At 39.3% G+C, this 18,588-nt stretch overlaps 1 protein-coding gene across 2 annotated transcripts in view; it reads right to left on the reverse strand.

Moving 5' to 3' along the window:
- Cse1l (chromosome segregation 1 like) overlaps positions 1-18,588 on the reverse strand; it is a 40,243-nt gene that overhangs the window by 5,391 nt on the left and 16,264 nt on the right. For both annotated transcript variants that reach the window (XM_051186068.1, XM_051186076.1), the window contains exons 7-18: positions 15,901-16,008; positions 13,790-13,882; positions 12,962-13,129; positions 12,728-12,857; positions 11,728-11,793; positions 11,015-11,217; positions 9,990-10,074; positions 8,961-9,022; positions 5,280-5,416; positions 3,587-3,690; positions 2,123-2,220; positions 110-260 (exon numbers count right to left, since the gene is read on the reverse strand). In XM_051186068.1, the coding sequence (XP_051042025.1) occupies positions 110-260; positions 2,123-2,220; positions 3,587-3,690; positions 5,280-5,416; positions 8,961-9,022; positions 9,990-10,074; positions 11,015-11,217; positions 11,728-11,793; positions 12,728-12,857; positions 12,962-13,129; positions 13,790-13,882; positions 15,901-16,008 (1,405 nt within the window). The remainder of the gene's footprint in view (positions 1-109; positions 261-2,122; positions 2,221-3,586; positions 3,691-5,279; positions 5,417-8,960; positions 9,023-9,989; positions 10,075-11,014; positions 11,218-11,727; positions 11,794-12,727; positions 12,858-12,961; positions 13,130-13,789; positions 13,883-15,900; positions 16,009-18,588) is intronic.

An 18,588-nucleotide genomic window follows, 5' to 3' on the forward strand; every position in this document is an offset into this window, starting at 1 on the left:
TGAAATTAAAAGAGGGATGTTACTGGCAGCATGCAGGGCTTTGGTCTGAAAGGCAGCATTTTATAACCACCCAGTCTCATCACAGAAGGGTAGACTTCCACAAGCTTACCTTGCACATCATTCTGTAAGATTTCAGTGAACACGAGGAACAGAGCCTCCTCAAAATTCACAACAGCAGCAGGGTTAGCTTTGCAGGTTATTCTTATAGACAAGCATATTGCTTCAAACATATAGTGATTAAAATGAGGTTTGCTGGGATTCTGAAATAATAAAACCAACAAAATACCATCTCAATAATCAGAGTGACTATATATGTCACCTAGAACAGAACACACTCGACCCTCCTAAAAACGGGTAAAATAGATGTCAGCTCCTTTTAAAATAGCATAAAAGCTGGGCATGGTGGAACACCTTTAATCCTAGTACTAGGGAAGCAAACCAGGTTGACATAGATAGTTCCAGGGCAGCCAGGGCTACATAATGAGACCCTGTCTTAACAAAATTAAATTAAAACATGGGAGGGCTAGACCTATGGTTCAGTGGTTAAGAACACTGGCTGCTCCTATAGTGGAGCATCCATGTGGTGTCTCACACCCATCTGTGAACTTCAATTCTAGGGAATCTTGACACCCGCTTCTTTTGACGTTGGCAGGTACCAGGTATGCACACAGTGCATACACACAAATGCACAAACCCTCATACACATAAAAACCAGTAAATCACCATGAAGAAAGAAAAAAAAAATTAAACCAGCGCTTGTTTATTTTTTATTTATTTGAAAGTAGTAGTGATGGGAAGAGACTCAGGGCTTCATTACATTCTGAAGAAGTACTCTACTACTTATCTAGCTGGGTCTTTACAGTTCCATTTGGATTACGCAAGCCCCAGCCCCAGATCTTTAAGAACTGTATTAAACCCACATGTCCTAGGAAAGCCACACTGTAGGCAGTGAAAACAGCACTTTCTGGCTCTGCCCAGCCTTGACAGCTGTGTGCACAAGCTCTTGACCCTTAAGAACAACAGTCTTCCTTTTTTCTCAAAAGGTCTTGGAAAGCTAGCATGAGCTGGCTAGAGTAAAAGGGAGCATAGCACGCACATGGTGTGTTTGTGTGTGGTGTCACTCAACCTTGCTTTGTTCTCCCCACATTCCCCAAGTCCCAAAGCAGTTTTATACCAAGAACACAGGTAGAACCAGGCAGTGGTGGCACATGCCTTTCAACCCAGCACTCCAGAGGCAGAGGTAGGCACATCTCTGTGACTTTGAGGCCAGCCTGGTATACAGATTGAGTTCCAGGACAGGCTCCAATGCTACAGAAAACCCTTCTGAAAAACAAAAACAAGCAAACCAGCCAGCCAGCCAGCCAACCAACCAACCAACCAAAATTAGTATCAATGTTTATGTATGGAAACTAAATTTTCTGGCTAAAGAACTTTATTTAATGGAAATAAAGGCAAGGAAGAACAGACACAGAACTCTGTCATGTTCTTTTCAAAGAATTTATTTTTATTTTATGTACATTGGTGTTTTGCATGCATGAATGTTTATGTGAGGGTGTCAGATCCCCTGAAACAGGAGTTTCAGACATGCCAAGTGGGTGCTAGGACTTGAACCCATGTCTCTGGAAGAGCACCAGTGTTCTTAACTACTGAGCTATCTATCCAGGCCCAATTGTCTTTTTTCTAAGCCCAAAGCCTTTGATGTCCATTAGTGCCAAGTCTCTCTTACTTAAAAGAGCAGAATCATGCACCTACCTACACTTAAAATGATAGGCAGTACATTTCTACCTCATTCATGTACTACTTCTTTCTACAAAAGCATGCTAACACGAGGCCAGAAGAATACCCAGACCTCCACAACACCTGGCCTGGTGCCAAGGGGCTCTGAGCCCGAACAGTTGACAGGAAGCTAAAAAGCAATGCCATGGGCTGTTGAGGTAGTTCAGCCGGATAAGGGCTCTTGCTGACATGCCTGACAATGACTTTAATCCCTGGAATCAACATCATGTAAGGAGAGAACTCCTGCAAGTTGTCCTCTCACCTCCACACACGTCAAAGTATGAGTGAGCCCACATACACATACATAAACATTTTCAATATCATTAAAATGTAAGCTCACACTTACCTTACTAACTGCCAACAGCTTCTGGGTGAGTTGAGTGATCAGAGTAGGGATGTAGGGGATTATGGCTTCTTGCAGGAGGGAGAAACTTCTCATGATAGCTGTAAAATATAAAATAGCACAAACAGTTTAGTTAATCATTAAAATAGAAGTGATTGGAGGGAAGGGTTACTAATTCATCAAATAAAAATTTAAGATGCTCAAATATCCCCTACATGCTTTCCTCCACTTAAAAATATCTTTTCTATCAGGCTAAATAAAGGGTGGCAAAATATACGTGAAGAATACAAAAGCATTTCTGTAAGATCAAGGGTTAAGGAATTCAAAAAGGAACAATCGAACATTACTAGATAGTAAAGGAGCAGACAAAGGAGGAGGAATGAACACTGAGTGTCAAGGACATTGAACTAGAGCACTTGGGGGAACTGACCTCTGGCAGAACTCTTACCCAAGATCTAACAGTTCTCAGCTCACAGGAAACTAAAAGAAAACACCAGCCATTATCTCCTTAAAAACATTAAAAAACTCAACATACAGAATCCATACTGTAAAAACTTTGCACATCAACAGGTGCCTAAAAACATGTGGCATAGGAGAGGCAAGTATGTACTGGTAAGCTAAATATGATTATTATCATGATATAGATTCACTTCCTGAGTCAGCATTTACTAAAAAGCCCCTGATACCACGTTAGTTCCAAACAACAGAAATCTTGTCTGTTGACTCCAAGATGTGCGCAAGGTGTTTCTTTAACCCAAACAAAGACTCTCATCAACACAGCTGAGTTAAGGCAGTCAGAGGGTGTAACAGTATGCAGTATGTATTGCACACAAGAAACACAATAACAAAGACCACCTCTCACTCTGCTGTCCTCATGGTGCTAAAACCCACAAATCTACAGCTTAATTTAAAGGTACATTATACAGCCTCAAAAGCCCTGATTGGAGCTGGAAGATCAGGGAGTTCCTTGGATAAGTATATGTCATGATTCAGAAAACAGTGAGACCTTTGAGATGTGACAATGAGAAAAGGTATACTAAAGCTGGCACTCTCCTAAGGTAGCACATGGCAGATCACTATTGATGCCAGCATCCCTAGGAAAAGGCACGAAGCAGGACCTATGCTTTTCCACCAGGCAGAACACAGCTACAGAGGCTATTATAGCTAAGCTGATTTTTGCCCTCTGAAAGTAACTCTAGGAAAGGAAAAATTAAATTTTGCTACACTTTTTTTAGACAAGAAGTAGTACTCCACCAACCTAAAGTAAAACACTTTTGAGAAGTTGTTAGTTAACAAAGAATCATTTGTCTTACTTAAAAACAATAACAGAAAAAAAAATTTTTTTTTTTTTGACAAACAGTACCTGGTTCTTGAAGTATGGAACCTGATGTGTCACTAAGGAGTGTTTTCCTTACAATCTGAGGTTAGATACTTAGTTATAGTCTGTACACCAGGGAAACGGCCTACCTTTCATAATATATTCATTTTCTGAAGAGCCAGGAAGTGTGAGAGCTTTGAAAAGGTTTGTTAGCAGAATCTCAACAAACGGTGCGATTTCTGCAGCTGTAAAACTATAGATGAAAAAACAGCTTTCAGTCACTGCCAACTGTTGAGCTTTTCACTAGGGAGCCCTGGGTACCTATTGCAGCACACTTCTTGGCATAAAATGAGCTTCTCTCACCATTGAGAACTTGTGGGCAACACTGGTAAATAACTGTTTACATGTGAACACATTAAATTCCTAATTAGACACACTGGGGTCAAGCATAACACACCAGGTAAACTCAGTATCATCTCAACCTGAAGTCTTCTTGGTTCCTATGTACCACACAGACAAAAGCGCACAGAATCAGGAGGGTTTCAGAGACCTTCTTTTCTTGGAGGTGCAGCACATACTCTCTGCATTTACCTCTGGGCCTGAAGGCACCTCCCAGGACATCCTTTCATCCTGAGGGACCACTGAGAGCATCTGTGCTCAAGGCTGGGTGATTGTGTTCCATGTCTCACCTAGAGCTTGGTTCCAATAAATAACACTGAAAAATGGCCTGAAAAGAACACAGACCTCTCCTTGGCATTTCATCCTCATCCGGCCACAAAAACTACTTTTTTGGTACCTAAAGAATGACTCACTCAAGCAAACCGTATGTCTGAGTTGAGAACAGAAAGAAGATGTCAGGATTCCTCTCTGGGCCCCTTACTCCTACTTGGCTTTAACCAACAAAATTTGGGAAAGTTAGAACTGGTCTTTAACCAGTTGTAAAAATAAACCATTTCCCCAAGAACCTTCCACCTGATTCCCTGCTGCTTCCCCCTGCTCTCTTTCCAGCCCTTCAGGATGCTGGGGGAGCCCTGGAGAGAAATTCTTCAAATTTGGGGTGAGGTGGGAACCATGTAAATATGTGAGATATGTACACACTGGCAATGGGGAAAGAAACATTTTGTGCTTGGTTTTTATTTTTCGGTTTTCTGGGTTGTTGTCCCTCCACATCGGTTTTGTATATCCGACTAAACCGAAAAGGATACCTGATTTCTGACCCATCTCTATTTATTTATTGTCTGGATGTGTTTGGAGATTCCCCCTTCACCATTCTTCATCTGTCTCTTAAGACGTAAGCTTAAATTTTTATTTTTATTATTTTTTGAACAATGTTTGGTGCATTTTTTTTTTGTATCTTTCTTGAAAAAAAATGTAGACTGGGAAATTCCCTTTATTTATGTTGTAATAGATAACACGTGTCCTCTCCCCACTCCCACCCCCAAATTGGAAAGAAATGGTCAAGAGACACTGCAAAGACAGCTACTACACACACTGAGCTGCCCTCTGCTTTACTGTCAATCTTGAGGACACAAAACACTCCTCTCCATGTTTCCCTCTCACCATTGGCTCTATAAGACTCCAAATAAAACCTGCAGCCTCTTCTGACATACCAGTTTTCATTAACCTTACTGTTATCTTCTTTTGCTCTAATTCATTATCACAATGAGTCTATTTGATAAGTCACCTTACATGCTTTTGGAACAAGAGAAAATAAATTAATAAAAATTACAGATTTGAATTTTTCTAAACACAAGTGTCCAGAGACATCTCAAGCCAGTAAAGTGTACCCTCTGTCTACCCTAAGATAAAAAGTACAGGGACGAATCGGAAATCAATACTTACAGAGTAGCGTTGTTTGGCCCTCTCATAGTAAACAGCCTTTCGAGAGCGTGTGCAGCGTAAGTGTGGACAACAATACTCTCAGCCTGCAGATGACTAATCAAGAGAGGGATAGAGACTAAAAGGTGCTCTTTTGGTACCTGAAAAACACATTAACATCTTCTAAATCCAACATTATTTTTTCATAAAAGGCAATGGAAAAATCGTGTATACTGACATTAAACAAAATAGTGCCCAGCTAAATAAATTAATGCACGTATATGAGTATGTATAGCATGCATGTCAGAAGATGGAGGGAGATCTCTGGGAACTGGAGCTATACATCAAAATATGGAAAAACAGCTTTCAACAATTTTAAAAACCATACTTTAAGATAATTCAGGGTTATTTTAAAGATGGTGATTTAAATCTTTTATTTTTGTGTGTGTGATGGCATGTGGAAGTGACAGGACAACTTGCAGGAGGCAGCACACTTCTATTCGGACTTTTAGAATTGACCGATCTCAGGTGGCCTGGCTTGGCCACAGGTACCTTTATCCTTGAAGTAACTAATAATATGCTAAGGGTATAAACGCCACAGATAAGGGCTAAAAATATGGCTCAGCAGTTAAGAGAACTAGCTACTCTTCTAGAGGACCTGGGTTTAATTTCCAGCATCTACATGGTGGTTCAAAATTATCTTTAACACTGGTATTAGATCTCATGCCCTACTTCTGACTGCCAAGAGTACCAGGCACACATGTGGTCTATACATTCATATAGGAAAAAACTCATACACATAAAATAGCAAAATACATCTAAAGACATCTTTTTTTTGAAGACCACAAATAAGCTGTATTCACTTGTCTTACTTTAATGAGAACACTGGCAGTTATTTTGAAGCCATATACGTATATTTTAGGGTATAGTTAAGAAGTATAAATAGAATTATCATTAAAATTATGTAAAAGTGGAGTATAGGGCTGGAGAGATGGCTCAGAGGTTAAGACACTGGCTGCTCTTCCAGAGGTCTAGAGTTCAATTCCTAGTCATCACAAGGGTGGCTCACTACTGTTGTAATTTTAAAAAAACAGCACAAAAGAGAAAGATGCCATTCAACAAGGTTCAAGCAGAGTGGTTTATTATTAGGGAAAGTGATCATAAAAAGGGGAAAGGGGAAGAGAAGACCAGCTTCTGGGGACAGGAGCAGCAGGAGAGAGGAAAGAGGGGCAGAAAGGGAGAAGGGGGAGAGGCAGATAGGGATAAAAAGAGAAGGATGGGAGGTGGGCAGGGCCCTTTTGAAACATAACATAGTGGTAACACAGGTGGTGCTCTTAGTGGCTGCAGCTGAGGGCGTATCCTATCAGCACCCCAGGGACAGGCCAGTACAGATGCCTGAATACTAACTACCATCTGTAATGAGATCTGGTGCCCCTTCTGGCCTGCAGGAATACATACAGGCAGAACACTATATATACATAATAAATAATTTTTTTAAAACAAAAAGCTGAGTATAATGATGCATATTTATAATTTCTGGAGGAAGTATCAGGAATTTAAGGCCAGCCTGGTCTCACAGTAAGTCCCAGGACAGTCTGGGCAAATAGTCCAACACTGTTGTAACAGCAAAGCAAAAATAAACAAAAACAAAAGCCCAAAACAAGGGGAAAAATTGTCTTATGGTGGATCTATTCATTTCCTTTCCAATTCTCCCTGCAAAAAAGCCTAGCCCCAATGACACCTCATTGGTGTCAGTATCCCTGGAGCCATTTGGTGGTCTTCTCAAAGTTGTTGTTTGAGACAGAATATCCTTAAGGAGTCTTAGCTGGTATGGGCCTTGCTCATGGAGACCAAATCTGTTTTTGCCTCACAGACCTTAGTGCTGGAATTATAGATATAGGTAACCATTCCTGGCTTAAGATGGTGGTCTTTAAATAAAAGTTCCACCTTTGAGAAGGGGTAATCAAGTCTAGCCAGGAAATGTACAAGATGAACCTGGAACATCTTGTCATTTGAGAAAAATCCTCAAAGGCTAACAAAAACCTACATGGCAGAGGCCTGTTAGCCAAAAACCGGCAGCAAAAACACTGTAAAGGCTTCCCGTGTAACCCTAATTATGTTACCCACGGATACAATAATGGTGATGTTAAAATACAGTAAAAATCATGAGGGTATAAGAGTAAATTAAAATTATTCAAACCATATCTCAAAAGATAAAATACTATTAAAAAATGATTGATGTTAGCAATTTTTCTTCACCTGAACTCACTGATAACATGCTGTTTCTAAAAGTGGACAGCTGCTGTGTGCCTGTTCTGATGGAATAAAACAAAATAGATCTATAATGTATTTCTCCTCTTTTGGGAGGCCACATCCAATCCAGCTACCAGCGCCAATAAGATCAAGTTACAGATCAACTCTTGGGTAAAGGTGCTTGTAGCCATGCCTAGTATTTTATCCACGTGGCAGGAGAGGACCACTCAGGTCAGCTATCCTCAGACTTCTGTATTTGTGCTGTGGCATACCCATCTACCAAGTAAATTCATTATTCAAAACAGAAATACAGAGACTAGAGGAACAAGATACTACCATGAGGATGCAATCAGCAAAAAAGCAGAATGTGTGACATACACTCTGCAATTTCAGTGACTATTCTCTGACAAATAAGGTAAATAGAGCAAGCTTTGTTACAAAGTAGGACACATCAGACTCGACAACTACAAGCAACATATGGGCATAGTTTGGGTCTTTTTTTTTTTTTTTTTTTTTTTCGTTTCAAAACAGGGTTTCTCTGTGTAGTCCTGGCTATCCTGGAACTCACTCTGTGGACCAGGCTGACCTTCAACTCACAGAAATAAGCCTGCCTCTGCCTCCCAAGTACTATAATTAAAAGCATGCACCACCACCGCCTGATCCAATTTTTAATAAAACTGTTCTAAAAACACTAGATACTGAGGTGGGTTATAGAGATGTTAGTATTTAGGCATTTATACTGGCCTGACTTTGGAGTTCTAACAGGATACACCCTCAGCAGCTGCCACTAAGAGCACCACCTGTGCCAATTCATTATGTTCCCTTGTGAAAAGGCCCTGCCCACCTCCCATACCTCTCACTCTCTCTGCCTGCCTGCCTGTGAGTCAGTCAGTCAGTCAGTCAGTCAGTCATGTCCATACCTGGTCCCTCTTCCCCAATGCTTCTGTTCCTGGAGGCCGGTCTCCCCAATCCCCTTTCCATAATCCCTTGACTTGAACTCTGTGGCATGGCATCTTTCTCAAGTCCATTTTTTAAAATTACAAGATAACACATAAGAACATTTGCTTAAACCAGGCAGTGGTGGTGCACACCTTTAATCCCTGCACTAAGGAGGCAGGGACAGGCAAATCTCTGTTAGTTTGAGACCAGCTTGGTCTACAAGAGCTAGTTTCAGGGAAGGCCCCAAAACAATATAGAGACACTGTCTTGAAATAAACAAAACAAAACAAAAAGAATGCCTACTTAGCTCAAGTGAGTCCATGGGTTCAATTCAGAATAGGAAGAAGAAAAGGACAAGACATTTAAAGGAAATTAAGCATCATCTGGAATAACAGGTTATTAAAAGTTTTTTTTTTTGATTAGATGCAGATGTCAAATAGTGATTACACAGTAGACTGGAGAAGCCACTGTATAAAACTGTTAAGTGCCAAGTGGGGGAAAAGCTCTACTTACTTGATTCCTAAAAATCATAATATATTTGATACCATCAGCTTTAAGAACAGGAAACTCATTCACTATAAAAAAAAAAAAAAAAAGAAAAACACAATTATATAAGATTACTCACAAACCAGTGACATCAGAGCTTAAACAATGTAGCTACTACTGGTCAAGTGACTAGAGTTTGGCTGCTGTGCAATGTATGTCAAGTGTCCCAAAAACTAAGCTGTTCTGAACTCACATCATCCTCCAAAAACACTGATGCCACAAAAAAAAAAAAAAAAAAAAAAAAAAAACCCACAAACATTATGTTCCACCATGCCTATATACATACCCTTTATCAAAACAATTTAAGGAATTATTTCAATTTATAACAGCACACTCATAAACATAAAAAACCTTCCTTATCAATTTCACATACTTTGAAACTAAACTTGATTTCTACGATTTTTTTTTTTTATTGAGACAGAATATGATCCATCCCCATCTGGCCTTAAACTTGTCCTGTTCCTTTATATGTCCACCAACTGTTTTCCTACCTCAGCTTTGAAAATGCTGGGATTGTAGAAATATGCCACCATACCTGGGCAATGACTGAACGCAGAGACCTGGTGCCTCATGTGTTGAGATTAAAGGCACATACCACCACTGACTGGCTAAAATTTTTATTTAATGTGTTTGCCTGCATTTAAATGTGTGCTGAGATTAGATGTTCATCACCATGCCAAACTTAAAACTCTCAATTTACCTTTATTTTACTTTCTTTTCCTTCCTATATGAAAACATAAAAATAAAATATACCAGGATAACAAGGCTGAGCTTTAATTTGTCTCCTTATCCCTACTTTCTCCTTAGAAAAAGAAAAACAAATGTATTGTCAAGTCAATTTTCCTTAGACAGGAGCTGAGGAAACAAACACATCATCACTGCCTCTCTGAAGGCTGCAGTGACACAGAGCTCTTGACTTCTGCCACATCACTGCAGCAAAAAAGTGAAGGCATAACATTATAAGTTACAGAAAAGAAACAATTTCACAGAACTCACCATTATTTGACTTTAAATCAGGAAGTATGTGATTCACAAAAAATTCAGTTAGGTTTACAAGTTCATTGGCTTGTGTGATTCCATGCTGAAAGGAAATATATACCATTAAAATAACACAAAATATCTGCATATCATATCAAAAACTTAAGCAATTTTAGAAAACCACATCAAGGCCAGGCAGTGGTAGCATACGCTTTTAATCTCAACACTTGGGAAAGGCAGAGGCTGGCAGATTTCTCTGAGTGTGAGGACAGCCCAGTCTACACAGTGAATTCCAGGAAAGGCTTTAAAACTACACAGAGAAATCCTGTCCCAAAAAACAATAAATAAAGCCCCCCAAAAGAAAGAAAGAAAACCACATCAAAAGTAGAGATGAGTACTTTGTAAAAAACAAAACAAAACAAAAAACCCTCTATTTTTGTTTTTAAGTATGAATGCTTGCCTTCATGTATGTCTATGCCCCAGATGTATTTTCAGATACATGAGGTTAGAAGAGGGTATCTGGTCCCATGCAACTAGAGTAATAAATGGTTGTGAACCCAAACTATGTAGGTACTAGATTTGAACCCAAGTCCTCTGGAAAAATAGCCAGTGCACTTAACCACAAAGCCATCTCTCCATTCTATTTCTCCTTTTTCTTTTTTGAGCTAGGGTCTCACTATGTAGCCCTGATGGTCTTGAGCTCACGATTCCTCTTTAGTCTCTTGAGTGCTGGTATTATCTCTTCAGCCCAGAGATAAACATTTCAATACCCAAGTTCTTAGATAAAAAAAAAAAAAAAAAAAAAAAAAAAAAAAAAAACTGTCTTACAACTAAGATTAGCTTAGTTAATTGTGTTTTACATTGTCTCTGCTAAGGTAACGAGGCAAAAATGGATCAAGACGTGAGTACTCTGTTCATCCACATGAAGCTTTATGGAGGAGTATATTAAGAAACAGACTGCATAAGCAGAAATACATTATTCCTTTTTGAGTCCTGTGGTTGTCAAAGTGTTTCAGAAGTAAAACCGTCAAGAAAAAATTTACCTTCTGTGTTTGGGCTTTTGATGCCAAAGATGTGACAAGGTAAATGGCTGCATCTTTGTGTTTCCAGTTGACAGATGGATTTTTTGCATATTCCTGGAGCATAGAATTAACATAACCAGAGAAGATTCCTGTCACAGGACCTTCAAAAAATTTGCATAATCCTCGTACAAGATCACAAGCAGCCCTGCGTCTAGTATCAATATCTATAAAATCAAAAGAAAAATATATCTTGGGAAAAAGAAGCAACCAGTCAAATTTCTAATAAGACACTATCAGCAACACAACAAAAAGAACCCACTTTTTTCCTCTATAAAACAAAAAATGAGAGTGAAACTAAAGTGGTCATAATATCATAAATCCTACAAAGAATATCTTGAAAAGACAAAAGGTTTATTTGTGTGAGCCAGGCGGTGGTGGTGCATGCCTTCAGTTCCAGCACTTGGGAGGGAGAGGCAGGCCTGGTCTACAAAGTTACATAAAGAAATACTGTCTCAAAAAGCCAAAAAAACAAAGAAAAAATTATTTGCATTTATATGAGTATGAAAGAGGAAGAGGAGGCAAGAGATGAAGGAGACACACACAAGGGTGGTGGTTAGAGAAAACATTCATAATAATACCAGAAACTATACTATTAGCCACTTCCCACATTTAATAGAAAAAAAGACTTAAAATTGACTTGTTAGGTGACTTTCAACTTAACACCCCATACATACCAGAGCCTTCCAAATCCCTCCTTATGTACTCCTCAGAATTATCTTCAAATGCTTCTTCATCAGCAGCTACAGAGAAAATTATAATTTGAGATAGCCCAGAGAACACAAGTCACCATACTCTACACCAGAGCATCAGAACTGCTTCTTACAAGTATTCTTCTACTATGACTTAGTGAACACTCCACAAAGTTAATATTAGGCAAATCATGATTGTAATAAAGAAAAAGGTTCCTAAAATTCACTTTCACCAACATCAGTCAAAAGTTTAGCTTCATTCTAAGAATACATTCTATTTTGCCAAAACAAAACATAACTGTATTCACTATTATTTGGTAAAACATATCTCCGAATGCTGGGCGGTGGTGGCCCATGCCTTTCAATCCAGCACTCGGAAGGCAGAGGCAGGTAGATATATGTGAGTTTAAGGTCAGCCTGGTCTACAGAGCAAGTGCCAGCACAGGCTCCAAAGCTACACAGAGAAACCCTGTCTAGAAAAAAAACAAACGAAATAAAAACCATTTCATTTGTAAAGCAGACATTACCAGAATAAAGATCTGCTTTCAGATGTGGCTTGAAAACTCACAAATGAAATAAAGTCCCACATTATACTGTCCTCAGCTTTCTTGCTTTTGCAACTGACACCTGAGAAATACTGGGTGCCTGGGTGATGTACCTTCCTAACGAAGAGGTAAACACAGGCTCCACTTTAAACAGACAAGGAAAACTGTTTTGGGAACTCCTTACTTATCTTAGTGAAACATCAAAAGTAGTTACAATACTAAAATTAAACAATTTCATGAATTTGAAACTATTTCTATTTTTATAAATAAACAACAAACACAAATCATAGGAACAATAGTTTCACAGCTGTTACATCTTATTTACATTAAACACCTTTAAAACAGGAGAGGTGTGGATTTCACGTCCATTTACCCAGTTTGTACACTTTAAAGAACAGCTTTTACTCCCCTGAAGACCCTTTCCACTTTGGCATAATTACCTCTAAATTCCATGTTAGGCACAATAACCTTTTCACAGATACTTGTCAGTGTGTTCTGGTCCTCAAACAGGTTCTTATAATGAGGTCTTTCGCAAACTGAAGCCAGAAATTGAATTGCATTACTTACCAACTGAAACAAAACGCAAAAATAGGTACATATTTAAAAACAAAACTAATTTTATTGTTATGAAATAAACAGGAAACGAATATATCCTGTCTCTACCATCATCTTACCAAATCATATTTAACCTCTTGACCTGTTGTAACTAGTAAATTCCAGATGGCTGTAACAAAACGAGGGAGGTACCGCTGAAATTCTTCATCGTACTTTTGTGCATACAGAGCAGCATTGTCACAAATCTGAGATTTTAAAAGCTCCAATAAGCCTGCTTCCTCTTCATCCTCACATGAGAGAAAAGACAAAACTCAACATACAGCATACAACTTTTAAGTTGCTACAAAAGAAGAAAGGAAGCACCTTTCAAATTTAAATCCAAACCACTGCATTTGTGCTACCATCAATTAATAATTAATGCAAGGTTTTCAAATAAACAAGTGACAAAATCATTACTTATTAATCACTGACAGTAACTCTCAACTTCCCCCACCCCTCACACCTTACAGTTTTTCAAGACAAGGTAGCTCTTTACACCAGGTTGGTCTCTAACTCATAGAGATATGCCTGCATCTGCCCCCTAAAGGCGTGTGCCAATACTGCCTGTTCTCCCTTAACAGCCTTGCTGAGTGATGGTGCCTGGTCACCTTTAATCCCAGCACTCAGGAGGTAGAGGCAGGTGGATCTCTTTGAGTTTGAGGCCAACCTGATATACAGAGTTAGTTCCAGGACAGGCTCCAAAGCAATACAGAGAAACCCTGTCTCAAAAACAAACAAAAAACAATCCAAGGAAAGTCTTCAGACTAAAAAAAAAAAAAAAAAAATTTTTTTTTGGGTGCTGTTTTGAACCCAAAGCCCACTCATTCTAAACAAACATTTCAACACTGCATTTTATCTATATAGCAAAAATAATTCTTAAAAACTTAGACACTATTTTAAATACTTACATCAGTTTGTAGGAGCTTATTATCCAATGTCAAGAGGGTATGAAAATTGTTCATCCAAGTTTCCATATTATCTTCGAAGAATTCAGGGAGATCCTGAAGGATAATCATGGACTTGAGACTTTTGATTAAAATGACTATATTAACCAATCTTCCCACTATGACAAACATTTGCCCATGCCTATAGGCTCAAGTGTAGACTTTAGTCCGTGATAATTTTGCTTCATCTGTGACTGTGACAGCTGAAGAATTGGTCTGACAGTCCGATGTCTGTCTTGCATTCATAGTGAAAATCCCACCATGTTGCCTCAGTCTACATCTATTTATTCCTTAAGGGTTCAGTGAGGATTGGCATGAAGCCCACGTTTACAAAGCATACTCATTACCAATACATCCCCCTTCCCTCCCAACTACTGAGCTTATTATAAGATGACCACCAGTGCAGACTGATTTATTATACAGTGCTATCTTCTGATGCACTGGCTTCCTAGCTGTGACACGAGCTTATTTTTTCCTGAAGTTTCAGATAAAAAAAAAAAATCAAAACAAAATGACAACAACGAAACACAGCAGTACACACTTAAGGACTTTGCTAGTCAGTTCAACACATACATGGGGTCTATTATTTGGAGATTTGTCACCTTCACCTAAATAATTTCCTTTGGTTAAGGCTTTCCCAACCACGGCAAATACTAACATGCTCTGAATATAAGAACAGGCACAGACTATACAGATCAAAAGCCAAATGCAGTTCCTCTATGTTGGTACATGACTGTGCATCAGGTAATAACCACATCCCCTCCTTGTCTTAAAGCGCTGAATCAATAATCTTTGAATTGAGAACAAGATACATAGCTTGTGCATGCACACACACAGAAAAATAAATTTAAATTAAAAAAGCTGAAGAGACACTCAGAGGTTAAGAGAACATGTTGCTCTTAGAAGGGTCAGAGTTAAGAACAATGGCTGCTCTTTCAGAGGTCCTGAGTCAAATTCCCAGCAACAATCTGTAATGAGATCTAATGCCCTCTTCTGGCCTGCAGACACACATGCAGACAGAACACTACACATAAATAAATAAATTTAAAAAAAAAAAAAAGTAATTTTTTAAAAGAGCATAAAGAATAACTAGAGATAGTATCTTGTTAACAACATAAGATGTGGTAGCACACACCTTTAAACACAGCGCTCGGGAGGCAGAGGTAGGCGGATCTCTGTGTGTTCGAGGCCAGACTGGCCTACAAAACCACACAGAGAAATCCTGTCTGCAAAAAAACCAAAAAGAGCACCTGCTGCTTTTCCAGAGTACCCCAGTCTGGTCCCTAGCACCTGTAACTCCAGCCGACTTCTGGCCTCCACAGGCACCCCCCCCATAGCATATATCAATCAATCAATCAACCAATCAGAGCATGCACACACACAAAACCTTTTAAAAGTTAAAACCTGTATTTATTTTTTAATTTTTGTCTCAGTGTGCACTTGTGTAAATACATAGGGCACAGCAGATACACAGAGGTTAGACATGTTTGGGAGCTGGATTTCTCCTTCCACCACTTGTATCCTGGGCATAAAATTCAGTGAAGCACCTTTACATGCTGAGATACCTTACTGGCCTTCAGAAATCTAATTCTGTAATACTTTTTTAAAAATTGGGGCAGGGGTGGGGGAGAGGAGATGCTAAAGGGATCACAAAGTGATTTTCGGTTCCCAATACTCAAAGCAACTCACAACTGCCTATAATTCTAGTTCTGATGTCAACCATCTCTCCAACCCCTAATTTTAAAACAATGTTACATTTGACATCTTCCTTAAACTTCAGTTTCTTAGTATTATTTTTATAGCTTGTTCAAAGTAGTTTTCATTGTAGACCCACAACAGAGAAAAGGGTCTGACAGCAGCTTTACTAGTAGCCTTCCCCCCCCCATTACTACTGCCTCCAAGAACTACCAAAATACAACCCTGTGGATGTGTAAAGAATAGAGAGGGGGAAAAAAATCCCTACAAAACATGAAAGAAGGCTTAGGAAAAGCAGTCTTGTCAGGTAGACTGTCTATTTAAAGTTACAAGAGACACAAAGAAAGAAAACCAAAATCAAGAAATCAAATGAAACCTACCTGAAAGTTTAAACTGTAGAACAATTTTGAGATCAAGATCAGAGAAGAAAAAAGAATCCTCAGGGCAGAGGCATCATTTGCATGGGTGCTGCACAGTTCAATGGTAGCCTTGGGAAGGAATTTAGGAACATGGTTTTAGTAGGTCATAAAGCCAGCATGCTGAACTTAGTGAAATAGCCTTGCACTATGCTGAGACTGCTCAAATTTCTTCTCCAAATGAGGCCTTTAAATAGTAGCATATATTTGCTTAAGAGATTCTGAAAAATAAGTTAATGTATTTTTAATTTGACTGTAACAGCGCTGCTAAAGAATCCAAATTTTAACCCTCTGAACATCTATCCATCACCTATGTGTACATATATAAATGCTACACAAAAAGAGTTACCACACTCTCTCATTAAGAAAGTCTTGCTGGGTGGCGGCGGCCACCCACACCTTTAGTCCCAGCACTTGGGAGGCAGAGGCAGGCGGATCTCTGTGAGTTTGAGGCCAGCCTAGTCTATAGAGCGAGTTCCAGAACAGGCTCCAAAGCTACAGAGAAACGCTGTCTCAAAAAACCAAACAAGTCTTCTACTGTTTGGTACTGAGATAATTTCCAACTGAGCATTACCCTAATGGTAGCAATGCATTTATGTACACAATGTAACTTCAAGGATAGCCTGAACTATTAGAGACTATCTTAAAAATAAACAAGAGCCAGGTATAGCATATCTCACACCTTTAATGCCAGCACTCAGAGTACACGTGGGTCACTGAGTTCAAGGCCAATTTGGTCTACATGCTAAATTCTAGACCTGCCAGAGCATAGTGAGATCCTGGGAGGAAAAATGTGGTGGCACCTAACTTCTAATTCCTGTACTCAAAGGCTGGTGGATCTCTTTTGTTTGAGGCCAGCTTGGCCTACAGAGTGAATTTCAGGCTAGCTAGAGGTACATACATAGAGAAGGGCTATATAGATGACTCAGTGGTTAAAAGGATTACAGAGGCTAAGAACCTACAGTTCCAGGTAACCCAGCAGGCTTATACATGGTGCATATACATGCACACAGGCAAAACATTTGTATACATAAAGCAAAATAAATAAATGTTAAAAAGATACCCTGTCTTAAAATTCCCAAAAGAATGCCTATTATGCAGAATGTAAGTAGCAAACAGGATTCTTTCTTTTCAAGGCAGGGTTTCTTTGTTTTGCTTTGGAGCCTGTTCTGGAACTAGCTCTGTAGACCAGGCTGGCCTCGAACTCACAGAGATCTGCCTGCCTCTGCTTCCAGAGTGCTGAGATCAAAGGCATGCACCACCAACACCTGGCCACAAACAGGATTTTTATATACTAAAAACTCCTGTACTTTGCACACCTACTATGTAAGTAAATGTTACTTGCTTTATTCTGGAATTTAGAATTAAAAATATTAAAGTTTTCTCAATGAACTGCCACCACCAAGAAAGGCGGCATTTTTAACAGAATATTTAGAATAGTATGTTCATTTCATTCACTATATCTGGATAAAGATTTTTTTCTTCTCCAGACAGTTTCACCATAGAAACCAAACTGACTGGGAGGTGTTCATACTATACGATCATTGTGCTAAAGATATCTGTCAGTTTTTAAAATGTTAATTCTTTCAGTCAAGTCATTTCTGACACGAGTGTGCTGCTAATGTGCCTAATATTTATGTTTTCACAAACTCAAAGGATAAAGGATTCTTGTAAGTTCCAGGGAGCCAAATTTTACCCACCTAAACAGATCAGATTCATTCCAAACAAATATTACTCAACCTCTTCCTGGTCCTGTGACTTCCTTCCCTTATCTTGGGACCCCCTTGGGAGCCCTTCCTCATCTTACAATTCCCCCCTTAAGTACCAGCACCTTAGAAAAAACTTTTTTTTCTAAATTTAACCTTGTCCTCTACTCTGTCAACATCTTGCTAGGTCTCAAAGAGTTCCACACAGCCTGGACTGAGATGAAACAACCAGCTACTGCCAGGATGTGGCAGTACCTAGGCTTTCTCAGGTCCCCCAAAGATGATTAATGTTCTCCTTAACTCCTTACCTTTTTAATAATAAGTAAAGGTAGGAATGTAAGGATTCAGGCATTATGCTGGCCTGCCCCTGTCACCTGGCAGAATGCACTCAGGCAGTACTCTCTGGTCAGCCCAGGGTTCTATGAGTACTAGTCTGCATGCAAAGGACTCTCAAAAGATAGACCCCGCCCACTTATGCTCTATTTGCTTTCTTTGCTCCTTGCTGTCTTTCTGGCTCTTCGCCTCACTTCCCTTCTGTTCCCGGTGTCTCCATGTCTCTTTTCCCTCATTCCTCCTCCTAAATAAACTCCTCTTCTAAATTAACTTCTCACTTACGCTCTGCTGCCTGGCGTGTTATTTCCTCCACAAAGGTTACCCTCTCCTGACATGAAACCTGCTATGCTCTCCCACGAGACACCACCCTGCCACCTTCTCCAACTTTATTCTATAACCTAACTGAAAAAAAAAAAAAAAAAAAAAAAAATTCACCATGTCCATTTCTGCACAGGGTTGCAATTCTTCTAAAAGAAATGCTGCACTATCAAACAAGTTTTTAAAAAAATATCTTGCTAGGTGGTGGTGCTGTGTGTGCCTTTAAATCCCAGCACTTGGGAGGCAGAGGCAAGCAGATCATTGTGAGTTCTAGTCAAGCCTGGTCTACACAGCG

The sequence above is a fragment of the Phodopus roborovskii genome, unplaced genomic scaffold (genome assembly GCF_943737965.1).
Source record: "Phodopus roborovskii unplaced genomic scaffold, PHOROB, whole genome shotgun sequence".
Lineage (NCBI taxonomy): Eukaryota > Metazoa > Chordata > Mammalia > Rodentia > Cricetidae > Phodopus > Phodopus roborovskii.